We start from the raw sequence: 18,109 nt of genomic DNA, 5'->3' as shown, positions 1-18,109 counted from the left end.
GTGTGTGTGTGTGTGTGTGTGTGTGTGTGTGTGTGTTTACAGGAAATAATTCATTTAACAGCCCTTTCTAAAATGAGGAAACTGAGGCACAGAGATCTGAAGAAAATATCCCTGGTTTACTCAGCTAACCAGTGGCAGCACTGGGATTCAAATCTGTTACCCAGAATCTTTACCAAATCTGTCAGCTGGTATCACTAACAAACATCACAGAATGAGTGGTTTAAAAAGGAGTTCAGTTCGCCCAGTTCTGGAGGCTAGAAATGGTAAGGAACCTTTTCCTAGTTTGCAGAGATTGTGGCCTCTGTTCTTATTTTTTTTAAATGTGTGTTTACTTTTGAGACAGAGAGAGACAGAGCTTGAGGCGGGAGGGGCAGAGAGAGAGGGAGACACAGAATCGGAAGCAGGCTCCAGGCTCTGAGCTGTCAGCACAGAGCCCGACGCAGGGCTCGAACCCAGGAACTGTGAGATCATGACCTGACGGTTAACGGGCTGAGCCACTCAGGCGCCCCACTGTTCTTCTTCTGAAAGATGTTAATCTGATCATGGGAGCCACCCTCATGAGCTCACCTAACCTGATTATCTCCCAAAAGCCCCCGCGGTCAGTACAATCACACTGGGGATTAGGGCTTTGAACATATGAATTGGGGCTTGGGGGAGAAACACATTCTGCCCCAAATAAAATCCAAGCAGCTCAGCCCTAGAATTATGCTCTCAATCAATGCTAGTCTACACGTGAAAGTAAAGGGAAAAACCCAGGGAGATACAGACACAAAGAACAAAGAAATATGCGTAGAGTGTGAGTACAAAATGAAAGCAAGCATCCCCAAGGGCCGAACTAGGCTGACAGAGTGTATTTCCCTATATACTCTCCGAGCATCTGTAAACTGGAAGCTCCCACGCCCTATGTGTCAAAGCTCCTTATAAGTAATCACAACCTGCTTTCATTCATCGATAAGCTTGGCCCAGGTTGCTTTTTTTCTAGAGGAAATTGGTCTATCTTTGCTTGGTTCAATCATGAACAAGCAACTCCATCAATAATTGCCTCTAAAATATTTTTCCTCCATTAATTCATAGCTGTGAAAAAAATCTGCTTCATTCTCTAAGGAAGAGAGTCAATAAACAAACCAGGGGATTTGTATGAAATGACACTTAAAGGAATAAACAAAATGCGCTAAAATAGATCCTCTAGTACTTTAGTAACTCAGAAACAACTGAGGGCCCAAAGTGCCCTTGGGCCAGTTCCCTTTTTGAATATTCTCATTTTATTAGGAAACACAGGTCCTCATCCTGAAATGAGCTAATCCACCGCAGAGGGCACTTAAGTAGGAGCCAAAGGAACGGGGACCCCCATTTTGGTCCCATTAAGGCGAGGAGGCCTCAGGCAAGGTTCATCTATCAGCCTCCACTCCCTCCGTTGCATAATGAACATTAACTCCCTTCCTCTGAACCACTTTGCACAGCTACAGGCTTGCCTCATTTTATTGTACTTAGCTTTACTGGCTCGGCAGACAGTGTGGATTTTTAATAAATTAAAGGTTTGTGGCAACGCTGCTGGAGCAAGTACGTCGGTGCCATTTATCCAACAGCATTTGGTAACTTTGTATCACTGTGTCACATGTGGGTGTCTCACAACTTGTCAGATTCTGCATTATTGTTAGATTTACTATGGCGATCTGTGATCAGTGATTAAGACCCACTGAAACGGGTCACTCGGATGATGGGTTAGTATTTTTTAGCCATAAGGTGTTTTTTAATTAAGATGTATACACAATTTTTAAATGCAATACTACTGTGTGTTTAATAGACTACACTATGGTGTTATGTAAATTTTATTTGCACTGTAAACCAAAATATTCATTTGATTCAGCTTATTTCGATATTTGCTTACCGCAGTGTTGGGACCAAGCCCACAAGATATCTGAGATAATCTTCTATTGGCAATAATAGAAGGAAGTGGGGTGGGAGAGAGGTAAAAATTCAAGCCAATTTTTAATTCCATCTCCTCAGTTACTAATAAAAAGATCTGATTGCAAAAGAGCCTAGACTAAGTATCTCATTTGTTAAAAGCGATTCTCTTTTTAAGTACCTGCAACCCTAGGTGATTTCTTCCTACACAGTTATCAGGATAAGGCTTCTAACAACTCTGAGCCCCCGTGAAGGAGAACAATGACAGAAGATCAAAAGAACAGCAGAACGAAGCAGGTTCCAATAAGGAATCAGAAATTAGCAGACAGACTTCCCTGGAATTTCTCATTTAAACCTAAAAGCGTGTTATTGTCCTTGTAAGGTATCCTTAACTGCATTTTTAAAAGTGTTTGAAAAAGCAGTCATTAGGCTAAGAGACCAAAGAATAAAAATAAACATGATTTTACTTGCCAGGTAGTTTGCATAATTATCGTATTTAATATCAAAACACATGATTTTGATAAATCATATTTAAAGAGGACAAGGACATCATTTAGTGTTTATTGCCCGTGGGCTCATAATACCAGTTGGCTTTAGATAGCACAGACAGTAAAAGGAAGAAAGGAACCAGGGACCTTAATACTTTGGGCTGCCCAGTCCTGGAAGGTTGGAGAAGCTTATTTCTAGGCGTGGGATGATTAAATACATCTTAGGTATCCCTTGCTACAGTATCTTCAATCTATTTTTTAAACAGGCAGGGGTTTTTATGTTTATTCTTGAGAGAGAGGGAGAGAGAGGAAGACAGAGAATCTGAAGCAGGCTCCAGGTTCCAAGCTGTCAGAACAAAGCAGGACGTGGGGCTCAAACTCACAAACCACAAGATCAGTACCTGAGCCAAAGTCAGATGCTTAACCGAGTGAGCCACCCAGGTGCCCCATCTTTAATCTATTTGAAAACATATATACTGAATGGATGTAATAATATATAAAAGCCACTTAAAGCTTCGCCTTGAGGACCAGTCGGTGGTGCTAACACCCGTACCTCAGGGATGGGAGGCCAGCACTACATAAGAAAGGCCATAATTCAGAGTCACTTATTACAAGCTCTTCAGCTGTCCCTATATAGAGGCTTTGCTAATTGACATTCTAATGTCAGAAACGGGCATTCACTGGTGAAACTATAAGAAGGTAAGACACGCAGGTTAGCTAACATCCTTGGACATGCTCCACTCCACCCTGCCCACAGGCAGAGCATGAAAACTTAGTGGAATCTATAGTCTGGATCTTGAAGGATGCTGCCGGAGGCTTAGTCTCTAAGTGGTCTCAGGTCCAGACCCTGGCCGGGTTCGATTTCTAGAGGCCTGGTGCAGACTCTAAGGCTCACAGATCCTACCTCTGTGAGGTGTTTGCATCAACGTGGAGGAAGCCCTTCAGACAAGCTATTGACGAGAGACCCTGAAGAACAGACAGCTAGACAACTTTGGGTTTACCAAGCAGGCTTTCCACACTGTGAACTGATGTTCCCTGGCCAATAAACAGTTGTTTTGTAAATACATGTATATGAAGGAGAATTAGATCAGGAATGCATTTCCATTGGATCTGATAGTAGAGTTGCCCTATTCCTCGTATTCCTGAAAAATTTCGCCTTTGTACTTGCTGCACAGGCAGTATTTGTGATAGCGCCCCCTTCCACTCTCAAAGGTATCGCAGTTGGGATGATAAATTATGTGGACATTCTACGTCATAGTGAGACGATGTGGGGTAAAACTGAGCCTTATGAAATTCGAAATTGCTCTGCAGCTCCCGTCTCCCACCAAAATGGACCTGGAGCTGCAAATACCACACGAATCCCCAAAATATGGGTGGAATACTGTATAGAAACTTCAATCTCTTTTCACAAAATTCAACTACAGAGACGGAGGCTACTCTCATAATACCCAACTTCTGAAAATAATAGGCTAGATGATTTGAATCAACCCTCCCATTGAGAACAATCTAAAATGCTGGATAAAATATATTTATAAAATTGCTGAAAAGCATCAGAAAGCAGACAAGATAGGAATTATCATGGTAGGCAAAAGAGTATATAAGAAAATGAGCCAGTGCAGAAAGTGCTTTAGCACTGAACTTTCTATTGACAGCCTAATGGATCCAAAAGCCAAATATCAAAGCTCAGGGTCCACCCAAAGTGCAGATTCTAGACTCATCTGACAATAAACTGGGACTTGAAGGGCTTAAACTCAGGGAAACCAACTGACGCAGTCGATAAGCAGTTAGCATTGCCTCGAGGGATCCCTTGAGCTTGATTTAAGATGATCCTAAACCCATAGTGACCCTACGGCCCTAGAAAAGAAAGGAAAATCCTTTCTGAAAAGTGCATTCATCCTAGACTTTAAACCCTTCTAAACCATCAGAGTGGTCTTTTTTTTTCCCTAGAGGTGGCACACCACAGTTCCACCCTTTCCATTGGAAAATGGTTATAATTTACAGGATAGCTTATAAGTTACCAGACACAATTACAACTGCATTAGAGCAGCTCAGGTCACCACTGCAACCTTTGTGTGCACATATTCATGCATGCGCGTGCGCACGCACACACACACACACACACACACAGTTAATCTTTTGGGACTGCCTCACTTATACTGACACATTAGTAAACCTTGTCNGAAAGAAAGAAAGAAAGAAAGAAAGAAAGAAAGAAAGAAAGAAAGAAAAAAGAAACAGATCCCTTCGCTCTTCTCTACTTTTCAACTCTATTTAACACTGAGGACTCTCCATGTGTCATTGTAGAAAAAACCTACCTTGACTTCCCTTTGAGTCTGAGCAGGATGTGGTGCTCAGTGGATGCCGTGGAAGACCAGGATTAGATTTTGGGCACCTCTAATCCAAACCTTCCACACTGCTTACCCTTACACTTTAGAAAAAGAAGCATTACAAAGTAAGCTCAACTCTAACCTTTCCTAGAGTTTTGGTAAGGGAGAAGAGAAAAAGAAAATAATTCCTGCTGTTTATTACAGTATTACATCTACTTTGTTTTCAAGATATTGATGCTGCTTGTAGAAAAAGCACAATCTTGAAGAAGCAGCTCGTATGAATGAAAAGAACAGGACCCGTGAGTGAAGAAGGCTGGGTGCAAGTTCAGTCTGTCCCATTAACATGCTTTGTGACCTTGAAAAAGAACCCTGACCACCAAAAGATCTTAGTTTGCTCTTCTATAAGATGACACTGGAGTAGGTCTAAATAAATTCTGTGGCTGCTTCTACAACCAAAATCAATGATGTTTATGCTTCTGTGGATTTCTCAGTGGAGGCATATCCTGATAGAAGTCAAGTTTGTTCTAGAGGCCACAAGTGATTCACACATGTAAATCACGGTTCCAGACAGCACACTGAGACAGAATAGGACTTTATTCACTGGAAGGCACACCACTTGCTTCTTCAGACTTGAATTTTAAGGCGGCTGTTTTTTTAGAAATCCATGTGCAGGGTTTCAAAGTGACTCAAGCAATCATTTCACATCCTAATAGGATAAAGTTTATGCATAATTCTGTGTGACCCTTCAACGACTGACGTTCATGCCATGTTATTGTTAGCGTTGCATGTTAAGCTAGCAAATTTTCAATGAACTCTCACTGGCTTTACCGCAGACACAGATGTTAGGCGGACTCCTTTGTTCATAAGGTTCTCATTATTAACTCAACCCGGGTTGAATATTTGACTGAAGGAAAGGACCATATCATTATTTTCAGATTTCATTCTATGACTTAACTGGGCTACATCTGCCAGCTTTAGAAACGCCAAGTACTTCTCGGCGCCAGCCTTGGCGTCTTGTTCCATGACTACTACCCCCAATGCTTCAGTTTGAGGAAGTCTCCTCACCATCAAAACAGTTCAATAAAAACTTAAATTATGATTAAGAGTTACTCATCAATTGACAGGGCATACCAGGCTTGTGCTATTTATGAATTATTCCACAAAATGTTTTAAGGCTAACAAATAGAATCCACATTCATAAAGGGGTAAGCTAGAAAGCCAGTTAAATGTTTTCATGATTTATAAAGTCTGTGTTCTACTTGAAACCATATATTCCTTTACTAGGTAAACTGGCATGCCATTGGATAATTCAGTCTGCTTTAAATCTATTTTAAGGCTCTGGACAGCTTAGGGGTCATTCTGAATATAAATTTAATTCCTTTATTCACCTTGGGCAACACCTCACAGTGTAAATGTGATAGGAAGATATGGCATAGGAATGTCTGTTCATTATAGGGGAGGATTCAAATATTTAAAATATTGGCACTAAAGCCAGTTAAAAAATACTAAAATCACCCCAACTCCAAACACAGAAAATATTTTATAAGCCTGGGTAGAGATATAAATTAAAACAACAACATAAAAGAAATAATAAAAGGTCATGATATTACTGCTTCCATGTGTCTGGATCACTAACAATAATATAAGTGGGCGAGAATCATTTGAAACTGTCTTTGATGGTTATTAGAAAAAATAACTATGCACAGAAAATCCCAGGGGGTTACGTACAGTCATCCCAAATAATTCAAAGAAGAGGGACAGCTTTCCACTCTAAAAAGTTATATATAATAAATTTGCTTTAGCAATTCTCTCAGCATCTCATCATATCTCAGAGGACTAAGAGAACATGCCCCCTCGCCCATCCAACGCTTTATAGACATCTGTGACAAATGTTCATTCAGCCTCTTGAATACTTTTCAGTTTTAATTACTATACATGGCAATCCAGTCTACTGTCTGACATCTCTAATCATAAAAAACATTCTGAAAACAACAACAATCAAAACAAGCATCCATGGGACTCCGACACTGGTTGAAGCCAATCTTCTAGAAAATTTATGCTACCTCATCAAACACTTGAGATTCAAGTCGCAATAGATTTCTCTCTCCGGTACACTATCTCCAGCTATTTTCAATGGTTGAGATCTACCTCACTCTTAGTCCTGTTTATCAGTCATCTTTGAGAATGGCATCCAGAAGTAAATACGTCAGATACAGTCTAGTTACACGGTACAGTGGGACCAATATTTATGATGAATCAAAAATTAAATTTTATTAATGCAAACTGAAATGTCACATGAGAATTAGGCCTTTAGCAAGATACAGACACAGCACAAAAGCCAAGTTATGAGCAGCCCTTCCAGAAACAATCATGGAAGAAAGATCGGTAGCACATATACTAATCCCCATACAACTCTAAATACTCGAAATAACCTTACCACCAAACATCACATCCTTCTGACCAAAATCAGGTATTAAAAAGCTGAATTTTATCTTTATACTTACCATGTTGTATATCTTTCATATCTAAATGAAGGCTAGACATTAATATTCCAACTGCTTGTGACCTTTTGTTGCTTAATAACTTGACCACCTGCTCAAAGAAAGGAAAAGGGGAAAATGTAATTTGAACTCCCAATGATATGCCTTATTACATGTTATTTTAATCCTAAATGAAGAGCACATAACTTACTTAAAATATTCAAAACTGATTTGAACTTTTGTGTTTTATGACTTACACCTTCAAATCTATCATCTCGGCCCTTAAGCCTCAATAGCATGCTCTTTACTAGCCTTTTAAGAACCTGATCTGCCAACAAGTAAAATTTCTAATACTCTAGGATATGAGCTTCATCTCTGTAAAGTAACAATTACACATTTGATAATCTGCAGCCTGAGAGTTTAAAAATGTTCCTTCTGTACTGCCAGGCCTTGAAACGCCGGTCAACAAGTGAAGGATAAAGTCTATGTACAGAAAATCCATTAGATCCAATTTGAGCCCAAAATAGAAAATGTGCTTGATTCTCGTCCTTTACAAAACTCACTGCTCTCTGGCAGTCCCTCATGTTCTGCATTTGGCCCACATTTTGTGGGGAACCTTCCAACTAATTAATAGAAGAATACGAGCAACAAATCCAAAGGGCTATGTCTGCTCAATCTCTAATCTCACTTTCTAGGGAGTCCTAAGGAGTCCATCAATCTGCACACCTCACAAGAAGTTTTCCTAAAATAAAGGTGGGCATGTTGTTATTGGACATACATATTTAAACTATGTTTTCCAGACACTAATATGCCACTGATAAACCCTGCTTATAAAACCATTATCCCAGGTCCCAATCTTGTGGAGGGGAGCAATTACTAATTATTCTCATGGTTTTGTTATAAATCTGCTTATAAAAACACTAGAGGAAAAGGGGAAAAAAAGGTTATGGTCAGATTACCAAAGTGACAGCTGCCCTAACGGCTATCACATTTGCTGACCTTGTCTTTCTTTTTGGTTTAAGTTGGGCCGATCAGTAAACTAATAAAATAATCATGCCCAGCTGTCACACACAGTCACAAAGTAAAACAATATTCTTAATAGCAATAATAGCATTCTTGGTTTCCCAGCAAGGATGGGGATAAAGAATAAAACAAAACACTTTCAGAAGGACCAACCACAAAAACCTCATTCCTGCAAGCTTCCTATAGAAAGGAATAATACCCCGTAAGAGACAGTGCTTCCTGAAAAGAATATATATGTACGTGTGTGTATATAAACACACTTATTTTTTATTCTTTTTTTAAATTTGTATTTATTTTTGAGAGCGAGAGAGAGAGTATGAGAGTGGGAGAGGGGCAGCAAAAGAGGGAGACCCAGAATCTGAAGCAGGCTCCAGGCTCTGAGCTGTTAGCCCAGAGCCCAACACGGGGCTCAAACTCACGAACTGTGAGATCATGACCTGAGCCAAGGTCAGGCGCTCAACCGACTGAGCCACCCAGGCATCCCTAATAATTTTGATTCTTAATTTCTTCTTTAAACATTTTATTAAATTTCAGCTAAAATATTAGCTTAGAACTTGAGTATGAATCCATTCATACCCCAAGAATTTCCATCAATAGTGTTATCTTCTTCAGAAGTAAACAGAAACTTAGTATCAGAAAAACAAAAGGCATGTATTCTGTTCTCAAAAACACTTTCTAACTTCAGGTAAACGCAATCTGGGTCCCATCTATGATACTCTGACAAAATTAAATGCATTTGAATCCATATGTCAGTTGACCTCATGGCAGGGCAGACAGGCTGATTACACCCTCATAGGAACCACTCCATGGTCCCTGCCAGCCCTTCTCAGACCTTTTCAAGGTGAATTATTCTCATTTCACCTTAAACAGTGGCATACTTCACAGTTCTGTTCTTAGCACTTTGTTCTGTTCACTTTATACCTATGATTTCTCTTCTATGGACGTACCTGCCCACACTTAAAAATTCATTCTTGTAACTGTATCTACAGTATCCCACTTTCCTAACAGATATCTGCACATAAATTTCCACTAAATGTGTTTAAAACCAAACTCACCATTCATTCCACCCCAAAACCTATCTACCTTCTTCTTTTTTATTCCATATGTTGAGATTAAAGGCACTACCATTTTCCATACAACTACTAAAGTTAGAAAAATCTAGAAATCAATCTAGACTCTTAACTCTACTTCATCTGTATACTCTGGTCTCTTAACAAGTCTTGTCAATCACAACTCCTTCATATCTTTGGAACCCACCCTTCCTCTTCAGCTCTATTGTCAGCATTTATTTCTATGTTATATCTTACATAAATCAATGCAAATATTTTGAAGTAGCCTCCCAAATGTAGTACAGTCATTCTCAAAGTGTGCTTCCTGGACCAGCAGGCATGCTCATCACCTGGGAACTTATTAAAAACGCCCACACTTGGGCCCTATCACAAACCTACTAACCAGAAAACGTGGGGATCAGATTTTCATCAATACGCACTTCAGAAAATCTTTTAAGTAGTTCTAGAATCACTGATGACTCTCGCTGCTTCCTGTCCTTTCTTCAAACTGATTTCCAAGTACCAGCTCTAAGAATTCTGATATTTGCATGTCACTCCCTTGCTTTTTAAACGAGTGGCTCATGTTTACATGTTAGTCTTTTTTTTCTAAATTTTTTAATGTTTATTTACTCTTGAGAGACAGAGAGATGCAGAGCGTGAGCGAAGGAGTTGTATACAGAGAGGGAGACACCAAATCTGACGGAGGCTCCAGGCTCTGAGCTGTCAGCCCAGGGCCCAACAAAAGGCTCGAACTCACAGACTGTAAGATCATGACCTGAGCCAAAGTCAGAGGCTTAACTGACTGAGCCACCCAGGTGCTCCTACAGTTTAGTTTGTTAAAAAGTCATACAGATGTCCAGTGCATGAGCAAAGAAAATCTTTCTATTAATTGTGTCATCTTTAATTTCTTTCACTAAATTTTTATAGTTTTCAGAGTAAAGACTGGAAGAATTAATATTGTTAAAATGTCCATACCTAAAGGAATCTACAGATTCAATGCAATCTCTATCAAAATACCAATAGAATTTTTCACAGAACTAGAATAATCCTAAAATTAGTATGGAACTACAAAAGACCCTGAGTAGCCAAAGCAATCTTGAAAAAGAGGAACAAAACTGGTGGTATTACAATCCCAGATTTCAAGACATACAACAAAACTATAATAGCCAAAACAGTGTAGTACTGATACTAAAACAGACACAAAGATCAGTGGAACAAAACAGAAAACCCAGAAATAAACCCACAATTATATAGTCAATTAATCTACAACAAAGGAGGCAAGAATAGACAATGGGGAAAGATAGTCTCTTCAATAAATGGTGCCAGGAAAACTGGACAGCTATGTGCAAAAGAATGAAGCTGGACAACTTTCTTACACCGTACACGAACTAAATTCAAAGTAGATTAAAGACCTACATGTGAAACCTGAAACCGTAAAACTCCTAGAGAAACAACATAGGCAGTAATCTCTTTGACATGGGCCTTAGCAACATTTTTCTAGAAATGTCTCCTCTGGTAAGATAAACAAAAGCAAAAATAAACTATTGGAACTGCACCAAAATAAAAAGCTTTTGCATATAAAGGAAATCATCAATAAAATGAAAAGACAATGTACTGAATTGTAGAAGAAATTGCCAAATGTTATATCCAATAAGGGGCTAATATCCAAAATATATAAAAAACTTATATAACTCAACATCAGTCATCATCATCATCATCATCATCATCATCCAATTAAGAAATGAGGCAGAGGGGCCGGAGTGGCTCAGTTGGTTAAGCGCCCGACTTTGGCTCAGTTCACCATCTCACAGTTCATGAGTTTGAGCCCTGTGTTTGGCTCTGTGCTGACAGTGTGGAGCCTGGAGCCTGCTTCAGATTCTATTTCTCCCTCTCTCTGCCCCTTCCCCACTCATGCTCTGTCTCTCTTTGTCTCTGAAAAATGAATAAACGTTAAAAACAAATTTTAAGAAAAAAAAGAAATGGGCAGAAAACCTGAATAGACATTTTTCCAGAGAGGACATCCAGATAGTCAAGGGAAACTCGAAAAGATGCTCAACATCACTAATCATCAAAGAGATGCAAATCAAAACCACAATGAGATATCACCTCATACCTGTCAGAATGACTAGTATCAAAAGGCCAAGAAATAACAAGTGCTGATGAGGATATGAGGAAAAAAGAACCCATATACACTGTTGGTGGAAATGTAAATTGATACAGCCAAATGTGGAAAACAATACAAGGCTTAGTCAAAAAATTAAAGATAGAAATACCATATGATCTAGTAATTCCACTACTGGGTATTTACCCAAAGGAAATTAAAACACCAATTTGAAGAGACGTATGCACCCCAGTGTGTTTTACAGCATCACTTACAATAGCCAAGATAAGGAAGCAATCCAAGTGTCCCCCAATAGATGAACAGATAAAGAAGATGTGGTGGCTACATTCAATGGAATATTACTTAGCCATTAAAAAGAATGGGCTCTTGCCATTTGTGACAACATGGATGGACCTACAGGGGATTAAGCTAAGTGAAATAAGTTAGAGAAAGACAAATACCATATAATCTCACTTACATATGGAATCTAAAAAAGAAAACAAGTAGAAATAGACTCATAAACAGGGAACAAACTATTGATTCTCAGAGAAAAAGAAGGTGGGAGGTTGGGCTAAATGCATGAAGAGAAGTGGGAAATACAGGCTTCCTGTTGTGGCATGAATAAACCATGAAAATAAAGGTATAGAATAAAGAATATAGTCAGTGATACTATAAGAGTGACGTACAGAGACAGATGGCAGCTCTGCTTGTGGTGAGCATAGTATAACACAAAGATGTTGAATCACTATGGTGTACACCCGAAATTAATATAACACTATGTGTCAACTATCCTTCAATTAAAAAATAAAATAAATAGGGGCGCCTGGGTGGCTTAGTCAGCTAAGCGTCCAACTTTCGCTTAGGTCATGATCTCGCGGTTCATGGGTTCGAGCCCCGCGTCAGGCTCTGTGCTGACTGCCAGCTCAGAGCCTGGAGCCTATTTCAGAGTCTGTATCTCCCTCTCTCTCTGAGCCTCCCCTGCTCACGCTGTCTCTCTCTCTCTCCCCCTCCTAGAAATAAATAAAAATATTTTAAAAAAATAAAATAAATAAAATATCACATAGACTGCACTTGCTTTCTGCTATAATTCAAATGAACTTATTACAAACTGTATTTTACACTTAAATGTCTAATATTACAGGTAGGAATAATAATTATCTATCATATTCTAGAAGGCATACACACAGGAGAAAACATGTCTAAAAGGATGGCCTCTACAGTCCCCTAGGATGACTCAACCTTTTTGTTACAAACCATAGTTGTTATGTATCCTTTAAAAAAAAAAAAAATCAACCTGGATAACAAGAACCTGAAGCTGTCAAACTAGAACGTTCTTAGAATCCAGTGACCACAGGTGCACTGGAGAGGACAGTGAACTCTTAGAAGATGGTCTCAGAAATCTAAGCTGAAAGATGGAAGATGACGAATTAATAGGTTTAGACCTACAAAATTAGAACATATAACCAGAAAAGAACTATTTTGAATCTATCTAAATTCACATCAGATTCAGTTAATATTCTTCACGGTGTTTTTTTGTTTTTGTTTTTTTGGGAAAGAGAGTGCACATGAGCAGAGGAGAGGGGTGGAGGGAGAGAGACAGAAACTTCAGCAGACTCTACACTAGGCATGGAACCCAAAACAAGGCTCAACCCCAAAACCCTGGGATCATGACCTGAGCCGAAACCCAGAGACGGACACTCAACGGGCTGAAGCACCCAGGTGCCCCATAGCTAATATTCTTTAACAAGTTTTTTATCTTAGATTACCCTGAAGAGGGACTATGAACATGGGCCTCTGGAAAACAATGCAGTAATTCTCAAACTTCAATACGTACATTAATTACCTAGGATATTTTTTAAAATGCAGATTCTGATTCCTAGTTCTAAGAAGGGCTTTCTGAAAAAGCTACTCCAACATCCTAAAGTCTCAGTTCCCTCATCTAAAAAATTAACCATCAACTTCATAAAGTTGTAGTGGAAATTCAGCATAATGGACTTGATGTTCTTAGGAATAAACCTAGCAAACAGTGTGGTCATTATAATAGTTTAAAGTTAATACAAAAGTTTAAACACTTAGGAAATTATTTNACTTGCAAAGAGCCTGACGTGGGGCTTGAATCCATTACACTGTGAGATCATAACCTGAGCCCAAACCAAGAATCGGATGTTCAACTGACTGGGTCTCCCAGGCACCCACTTAGGAAAGTGTTTTAAGTGCTTTCTCAGGGCACCTGGGGGGCTCAGTCAGTTCAGTGTGCCACTCTTGGTTTCAGCTCAGGTCACGATCTTGTGAGTTGAAGCCCTAGATTGGGCTCCATGCTGATAATGCACGGATAATGCTTGCTTGGATTTTCTCTCTCCATCCCTCCCCTGTTCACTCTCTGTCTCTCTCTCAAAGTAAATAAATTTAATAGATAGATGATAGATAGATAGATAGATAGATAGATAGATAGATAGATAGATAGATTCTTTAAAATAAAATATTTGGGGACACCTGGGTGTCTCAGTCAGTTAAGTGTCTGACTTCGGCTCAGGTCATGACCTCACGTTCCTGGGGTTCAAGCCTCATGTTGGGCTCTGTGCTGACAGCTCAGAGCCTGGAGCCTGTTTCAGATTCTATGTCTCCTCTCTCTGCCCCACCCTAACCATGCTATGTCTCTCTCTGTCACAAAAATAAATTCAATAAATAAAATATTTGTCATCTTTTTGTTACTCAGTTTAAGTCTACAGGAGAATTAAAAATCTCTCCTTCCTCTTATGCAATTTCCTAGGAAATCTAGACCTTTTTCCAGTGGCTGCAAATGACTTCTCCATTAAATCTTTTCCTTGGCATTCTAAATGATCAATGACATGTCTGCTCTGACCAGGCGCAATAGTAGGTCTTGGGAAGTCAACAAAGCCCCAAACCTTCAGAATCCTAGTACAGTTAATATAATTAAGCTGCATAACTAGAAATGTGTTCTAAATTATTATTAATTAACTTTTGGCTGGAATGATGACTGTATCTGCAGATATCCTTGGTCTATTTCCACTGTCTATACTTCTTTTTATTTCTTCATTAAATTATAAACTAAGCCAGTACTGGAAACTTATAGCAGAAGTATGATGGTAGCTGCAGCAAAGACAACAAGGATGTGTTCACAAACATTTCTGTAGGTTGTTAAACATTAATGTTTCTTCGTTATCTTGAACCCCTATTACCTGGCTGACTCTACGGAAATTTCTAAAAATGGGAATGTCCCAGGATCCAATAACCAACTTCATAGGTATACCAAAAGCTTAAGGTTGAGCACAACTTGCAATGAGAAATTCTAAAAACTACTCATTTTCAGTAACTTGCCTTTTGTTTTCTTTCTCAACTTCAACTACCATTCTGTGAAAATGTGCAATAAAATGACAGAGAAAAGTCTTAGCCTCCACTTTACCTCTCCTTCCCACTGCCCACCCCCCCCACCCTTCTATCCCGGCAAAGGGAGGCAGGGAGAGCACAGGTGAGTCTGAGGAGACCAGATCATACATTGTTCAGGCTGTGCTCTGTAAGGCCTACAGCGCGAGGGAGAGGAGCCAGCCAGCCCAGGGGAGGGGATGCCTGTCCCTAATTCTAACAAAGAACCTTGTGGGTTAGCTGCAACTCTGAGTCAGGATTCTAGCTCCATAACCAGCACATCCTTGGGAATCTTACTAAATCACTTTAATCTTCATGTCCTGATCAGGAAAACAGAGGACAACACTTCATAAAGAGGTGATAGGAGGATTATGGCAGATACAAAGTAGTGCTACCTACTCAGAATCTAGATCACAGGTTGCTGCCAAGTCCTGCGTGTTACCTGCCCAGTAAGAAAGAAATACATATAGAAATTGAGAGCCAGTGCTAGAAATTTTACAGCCCATATTATGCAGTGATGTTTTATTTACTGAATCTAGTTTTTTATGTCTCTCTTGGGGTTTTTCTAATTTCATTTCTGTAGTAATTCATATATATTGTACTTTACAAAAGTATCAGAACATAATGGACTGGGGATTTGAACACTGGTCCTTTACTAGGACAGCTTGCAGTGGGTGTGTCTGGGCAAAGCCCTGCCCCAGGACAAAGGACAGTAGTGAGGTGCTACAGACTGAATGTTTGTGTCCTCCAAAACCCATGTTGAAGCCTTTGGATGTGAAGCCTCAGGGTGGTGATTAGGACATAAGAAGGGAACCCTCATAAATGGGATTCGTGCCCTTATAAAAGAGGACTTTCATCCCTCATGCCATGTGAAATCACAGCAAAAAGATGGCCATCAGCAAGAGGGCTCAGGAAGAGGTATTCAACCCAGATACTGAATCTGTGAGTGCCTTGATCTTGGACTTCCCAGCTTCCAGAACTGTGAGAAATAAATCTCTGTTGTTCATTAGCCACCAAGTCTATGATATTCTGTTATAGCAGTCTGACTAGACTAAGGAATTGGGAAAGTAAGGCCAGAATGATCAAAAGACTCTGACCCAAAATCTACTCATAATTCCCCATACTTTCCCTTGCAACCTCAGGGTAAAGACAGAAGCCTAACTCTCAGTGAGACTGTGGGATCTCAGAGGTGCCCAGATGTAGACCATTTTACTTTGCTACCTCTGCCCACATCATCCTAGACACAAGTGAATAAACCCACGTTGCTGGTAAAGTAATGGCTGTTTTACTTTTAAGATATCCAAGGTGAGGGGCACCTGGGTAGCTCAGTCGGTTAAGTGTCTGACTCTTGATTTTGGCTCAGGTCATGATCCCATGGTTCATGGGATGGAGCCCCACATGCTGATAGCACAGAGCCTGCTTGGGATTCTCTCTCTCTTTCCCTCTTTCTTCATCCCTCCCCTGCTTGCTCTTCCTCTCTCACAATAAATAAATAAACGTAAAAAAAGACATCCAAGTCAAAAAGTAAAGCAATGGAATATTAATTCACTAAACAGTAGTACTGGCATTAGGGCCCAGTATAACTCTCACAGTTAAAAATTAAGGACAAATCCTTAATGAACTCCTTAATGGTAGACTTGCAATCAACATACTCATGTCAACATTAGAATAAGCAGAGAACAAAAAATTATTGATGAATTCTCTAGAACCATGCTGTCCAATAATGAATTATTGAACTAGTTAGTTGGGTACTTGAAATATGCAGAAAATATGTTTTTTTTTAAATGTTCATTTTGCCTATCTATTCTTTTTATTTTTAAGCAGGCTCCGTGGCCAGTGTGGAGTCTAATGCGGGACTTAAACTCAGGACCCTAGATCAAGAACTGAGCCAAGATCAAGAGTCTGATGCTTAACTGAGCCACCTTGGTGCCCCTCTCTGTATGTTTTTTTAATGTGGCTACTAGAAAATTGAAAGTTGTATACATGGCTTGCATTATATTTCTGCTGGGCAGCACTGATCAATAAGATCTAACAAATTCAGACAAACTGCTAAACCCATTTAGCTCGGACCTAGATTTGCTTTTTATCAAGTTCAAAAATAAAGGAAGCTAAAGATAGCATCTGTGTCAAAGGTTCTTGGCTGTTGAACAAGCCTCACTTCCAGGTCAGTTAAAACAAAAACAGAAACAAAAACAAATCACCACATGCCAGATTTGTTCCCTATTAGATAGTATAAGCAAAACAAGTCAAAAGTATACTTTGAGGGAATGACATGACCCAGATGCCAGAATATAAGGCCCCCAAGTGGGTTTAGGAAGATCCTTCTTTCCACCACACAAGACTCCAGAAAATTGAAACACCACGTATTCAAAATCCTTTCCTTTTAGACTGGATACAAACTTCCAGATAATCAAATGTGTATATTACTTGTTGATTATAAAAAAAAAAACTCATCTAAATGAAGCTATTTACAGAAATTAAAGGTTTGTTTTTTGTTTTTTGGTTTTTTTACTGTTTACAGAACTCGCCTGATCTGTTTTCAAGTATCAATTTCACCACTGAACTAGTAGTTAGTGAATAGTTCAGCACAATATCTTCCCTCACACACAGCCACACGAACAGTTTCATGAACATATTTCCACAGTTTTAACAGAAGCTTTCCTTTACAAAATGTGTTCTAAACAATGTCCTTCTGTGATCTACCAATTCCTTCTGTAGACTGGCCCATCTTATTTGAGGCTCTAAGTGGAGCCTAATGTTGGCTAGCTACAAATCTAAGCCAAAATTTCTGTTCTTTTCTAGAAATTTCTAGAAATTTCTGCTCTCTCCCCTCATACTCTAGGCTTGGTCCTGACATCTTTTATTTTTGTCTTCCTTAAATTTGTATCCTTTCTACAGTATCATGTCATCTGTTCCTCTTCCTGTCTCAGGAAACAATATTTTGCAGTGTGTTTAGATAATTACTTCTCCAATTATTTCCCCGGGTTCTTTGTCTACTTCCTACCATCTAACCTGCATGCACTCACTGCAAGTCCTCTCTGCTATCTTCTTCTTCTTCTTTTTTTTTTTTTGCTTGTTTTCTTGTTTTGTTTTGTTTTTATTGCTTTTCTCTCTACTCTAACGAGTACAACTATGGTCTTTGGAAGGGACTCACATATTTATAGTGCATGGATTGCTCACAGTTCTGACGACTAGTCTATGTCTTCAATTGTCTCCTGTTCACCTGCACTTGGAGGCCTTCCCTCCTTCAACTCAGCATGACCAAACTCTAAGCATATTTGTTCAACAAAACTAAGGACCTATGCAGCAGGTCCCCTGTTTAAGAATTTATGCCACAAAACCCTCTTGAGTA

At 39.4% G+C, this 18,109-nt stretch overlaps 1 protein-coding gene across 1 annotated transcript in view; it reads right to left on the bottom strand.

Moving 5' to 3' along the window:
• Positions 1 to 18,109, bottom strand: part of FMN2 (formin 2) — a 433,801-nt gene that overhangs the window by 188,368 nt on the left and 227,324 nt on the right. The window contains exon 13 of the mRNA XM_077761768.1: positions 7,225 to 7,312. Within this exon, the coding sequence (XP_077617894.1) occupies positions 7,225 to 7,312 (88 nt within the window). The remainder of the gene's footprint in view (positions 1 to 7,224; positions 7,313 to 18,109) is intronic.

The sequence above is a fragment of the Crocuta crocuta genome, unplaced genomic scaffold, assembly GCF_008692635.1.
Source record: "Crocuta crocuta isolate KB4526 unplaced genomic scaffold, BGI_CrCroc_1.0 scaffold243, whole genome shotgun sequence".
In the NCBI taxonomy this organism is placed as follows: domain Eukaryota; kingdom Metazoa; phylum Chordata; class Mammalia; order Carnivora; family Hyaenidae; genus Crocuta; species Crocuta crocuta.
The sequence above is the reverse complement of the archived record's forward strand: the minus strand, read 5'-3'. Positions and strand labels throughout refer to the sequence as shown.